At 42.3% G+C, this 4,649-nt stretch overlaps 1 protein-coding gene across 1 annotated transcript; it reads left to right on the top strand.

Moving 5' to 3' along the window:
• Positions 1-592: 592 nt before the first annotated feature.
• On the top strand, positions 593-2,830 carry LOC139726205 (uncharacterized). Its single transcript, XM_071637273.1, has one exon. The coding sequence runs from the start codon at positions 593-595 to the stop codon at positions 2,828-2,830; it is 2,238 nt and encodes a 745-aa protein (XP_071493374.1).
• Positions 2,831-4,649: the final 1,819 nt, after the last annotated feature.

Genomic DNA, 4,649 nt, shown 5'->3' with positions numbered 1-4,649 from the left:
ACGCCCTTGGTGTTGCATCTTATATGCATGTTTGATTGATTCGGGTTTGTGTGCAAGAGTCTATGTGGAGTGTTACTCCTTTTTCAAGGTTGCGCCCTTGGTATTGCCGGTTAGAGGCAGTGTGATAGATTCGGGGTTTGCATGCATGAATGAATCTGTGCGGAGTGTCATTATATTGCAAGGTTACGCCCTTGCTTTGGTGTTGCCTGTAATAGGCATGTTTGGTAGATTGCATTGGGTTTGTACAGTCCCAAATCAATTGTATGCTCATTGGGAGATACAGCTCTAGTATGCTTATTGACAAGGCATGCTTGGTATGTGGAATGTTTGTTGAGTGAACTCGTGTCATTTCACATTGCCTGCATTCCAGTACGCTTTTGACACGGTACTAGCGGTTTGATATGTGGAATACTTGTTGAGTGAATTTCAGCTGTCTGTCATTTGCAATTGTATGCTCGTTCGGAGATACAAATTGTTGTTAAGTACGCTGGCTGCAAGGTAGTACTTTTGTCGGACTTGGATAGCTAGGTGCTAGTCAGCTGTTGTTTTGTACGACTACACGTTTGCTTAGTCTGGAAGTTACATAGCCAGTATGGCTAGTGTTGAGCAAATCAGAGAGTTCTCTTCATTAGGCAGAGAAATGGGCCTTAGTGGTGGTGAATTGAGTAGCTTTGTTTCAGAACGATGCCAGGCAATTGAAGCAGAGCTTAAAGCTGATCATGAACGCGAAGCTCTAGAAAAGGCGCGCGAACATGAAATAAGATTAGCACAGTTGCGTATAGAGGAAGGAACAGCGAATGTTGGTAGGCCCCAGTTAGCTGGCTTAAAGCTGAAAATAGGTCGATTTGATGACGCACATGATAAGTTTGATGCTTATGTCACAAAGTTCGAAATGTTGATGAAAAGTCAGAATATCCCGGTAGACATGTGGGTGTTGTATTTGATTTCCAATCTAACAGGCAAAGCGTTAGATGTTGTGAATCGGATGAGTGCTGATGATCGCCAGAGTTATGCTACAGTGAAGCATGAGTTGATGTCATATTATCATCTCACTGAAGAGGGGTATAGGCGGAGTTTTAGATCAGCAAAGCCAATGAAGTTTGAGCGCCCAAAACAATTTGCTACTCGAATGAAGGGGTATTTTGATCATTGGGTGGAAGAGGCTGAGATTGGGGATACTAGGAAGGATCTAGAAGATTTGATTTTGCAAGAGCAATTTCTGATAGATTGTCCCAGAGAAGTAGTTAGGTTTGTTAAGGAACGAAAATGTAAAGATTTCAAGGAGGTAGTCGATTGTGCTGAAATCTATGTAGAAGCTCACGGTCCTCATGCATTTTCGGGTGTACAGAGATCGGAAAGAAACCGATCTGATTCAAAGCCGGATAGCGAACCACCCCAACAAAGTCAGGTCAAAAGGAATAGTACGTATCAGAAACCGGCTGATGCTCAGTCAAAGGCGGGAAAGACTATGGGAAATAGGACTTTTCAGGGCAGGGGTTGCTATATGTGTGGAAACCCAAATCACATGAAAAGAGATTGTCCCATGTTGTCTAGGCCTGTATCAGCTCAAGGTTTGATGGGTGCTGGGGAAGGTACGGCCCCAAAAGTAGACATGAATGTGGCGAATGAGGTGTCTCGGGGTGATTCTAAGCCGGGAGTTGTTGGTTCGACGGCAGGTTGTTTCCTCCTTGAGAGAGTGGTCAACGACTTTGAGTGTGTAAAGAATGAAGTGGTTGAAAAAGGTGGAATGACATACAATGATGTCGCTGCGAAGGCGAATCGTATGCCGGTTGTGTCTGGAAGACTGATGCCAGATAATACACCCGTGTCTGTTTTGCGTGATACAGGTTGTAGTACGTGCGTGGTGAAAGAGAAATTGGTTAGAAATGACCAATTAACAGGTCAACATCGGACAGTGAGGTTGATTGACGGTACGGTTAGGCGTTTTCCCGTGGCTAAGGTAGCTGTTGACTCACCATATTTTGAAGGAGAAGTTGAAGCCGTGTGTATGCCTGATTGTTTGACTGAGGTAATTATCGGGAATGTAGAAGGGGCTCGTGAACCGAGTGACCCCAATCTACATTGGGTCCCAAAGAGTGTTGTGTCTGACCCGGATGTAGAGGTCATTACCCCGGATATGGGTCTAGAAAGTTCAAAGGATGGTGTACAACAGGACGTCGAGGTCGCAGTCCCGGGTGAAGTGGATGATACTGGGATGGCTGTTCAAACTCGTGCACAAAAGGTGAATGATTCGAGGCCTAGTAAAGGTTTTACTGTTGCAGATCCTGTTGATAATGTGCGGTCGAGTGAATTTCTAAAGGAACAGAAAGATGATGAGTCGTTGCGCCCTCTACGGCGGAAAAGAGGACATGTTGATAATTTCAAGTACGAGTTCGACTATGACTGTGTGGCCGACGTTGATGATGTTGCCAAAACATACCACATCAATTTGTTGAAGAGGTACTATAGTCGAGGTGAAGAGGTACCAGTGGCCAGTTGCTTTGAGATTGAGGGGGTCGAAGGCGATGAGGAAGTTGTTGAGGTCATGGCTGACGAGGAAGATGTGGCAGAGGCTGGTTCTGGTTGGAATAGGGAGATGCCCGGTATACCTAGCGTAGTACAGATGGAGTTTGTTGACAGGGTAACAGTAGATCCAGTCCAATGTGGAATCTCGTTGACGACTGAACGACCAGTGCGATCTCCGCCTCGTAGGGTACCTCAGGCTATGGAAGAGGAGATGAGCAAGGAAGTTGATTCCATGTTGAAGTTAGGAGTAATCGAGCCTTCTAACTCTCCACCCATTGTGATAGTCAAAAAGCCGAACGGCTGACCTCATGAGCAGATTGCTGTAACTGTTTATATTGTTGTTTGTAATGGTCCTTGCTTTTCCATTACATGTTGACGAGGTAAAGCTCAAAGAAAGAGAGGAACATAAATGATGAAACACATTAATTTTGTTGAATTGTCATGAACAAAATAATGCTCATGTAAGTGCAAATGCTACAAAAGCCTTTCTCTCTCTCTCTTATTTCTCTTACAGGATCAGCGAATCGCGATTACAATATAGATGTAAAGGGATTAAGAGTAGGAAGTAATGCTTAAGGCTTGGTTAAATCTTACAGTGTACGTATTCAAGTATATATGAGGTATTAGAACACTAGGCGTACTAAGAGGTAGCAGGTGTTAATCAGGTAGCAAGATTACATTTCAGTAGATTTTCATCCAGATAAACATGTAAATAGCAACAATATTATTTTGTTGTAAGGTTTGTGCAACATGGAAGTATAGGGAAATGAAAGCCAAAGCACGCACAAACATATTAGGATATCTGAGCAAGAATGTGTGATAGTAGAGATATTATTGCTAAAAGGTATCATTATAGGCAATGAAGATTTTATGTATACATGTTCGATGGTTCTATTTTAGTTTTAGAAGACTTAAAGCTTATGCATTTGAAGATGATGTATTAAGTAAGCTATAAGGCCTTTATTAGGAATACCAACAAAGCAAAAGTTGGTTGTTACAAGGCTTGGGAGATGATTATGAAGTTGTTTCTTTTCAGAACAAGGATGGTAGAAGAGAAAAGGATAGTGTAATGTATGATGTATATATGCTGTCGATATTGATGTCTATCAGTCTTTCTTTTGAACATATGCATATTGACATACACTGTGAATAGTATGTTGGTTGATTGAATAGCGTGTACCATAAATTTCTTGTAGGATATAATTTTGATATCCCAATTATATCTTAAGGTGGGGGATATTGTCAGGAGAGAAATTTATCTTTGATTTTGTCAGTGAAGTGAAATTGAACTTGTCCTAGAAAGCCACTAGGTCAAACTACAAGAAAGTGACTGTCTGGAAATTCATATTAAATGAGACAAAGTAAAAGTAAAAGAATAAACTGGCATAGCAACAGCGTGTCTAGATCAGTTAAATTTAGACAAGGCAGTCACATGAAATGAGACAAAGCAAAAGTTAAAGAAATAGCATGGCAACAGCATCCCCGGTTTGCAATATTATGTATTAACTTAGACTATAGAAATTGAGTGAATAGAGGTGTTATGTAATAGCTCCCATCCAGGTGGTGGCTAGGAATGTTCTCTAGCTCAGTTGAGACTCGGCTATGTCAGTGTCACTAGGGTGGTGGTTGTAGTTTATTGTTCATAAGTTCATGAGTAAAGATGTTATGTAACAGCAGTCTAGACGATGGCTAGACATATTGTGTAGAGTTTCAATAGGGCTATATTTAAGCGTGATGATTGGATGATTCTTTTTGTGTAGAAAAGGCATGAAAAAGCAAGTGTATGGGAGTGTAAGGGACTTTAGTGTTAATCTCTATGGTTAGGGAAGCTAATAAAAAGCTCAGTAATGTAGAGGATCGAGGAGAAATACTTTGATCAGACATCCAGCATAGATCTCCGCTTAGGCAGCAGTCGTTCTTCTGGGGGTTTTCTACGTCGGTGAGATGCGAGCTCCAGCTGCCGACAAAACTGAACTCGGACAGTTATGATCCGAACTTTGGAACGGAGCTCAATCTCCATTTGCCTGCTCGCCGTCGTTTGAGCTCGGGCATCGCAGATCAAGGCATGAGTCTGCGTGGTAGCAGGGACTAGTGAAGGCCGAGGAGCTGAAAGGACCGCCGAT

The sequence above is a fragment of the Diadema antillarum genome, unplaced genomic scaffold (genome assembly GCF_040938485.1).
Source record: "Diadema antillarum isolate AM-2024a unplaced genomic scaffold, OU_Dant_1.0 seq00000081_RagTag, whole genome shotgun sequence".
NCBI classification, from domain to species: domain Eukaryota; kingdom Metazoa; phylum Echinodermata; class Echinoidea; order Diadematoida; family Diadematidae; genus Diadema; species Diadema antillarum.
The sequence above is the reverse complement of the archived record's forward strand: the minus strand, read 5'-3'. Positions and strand labels throughout refer to the sequence as shown.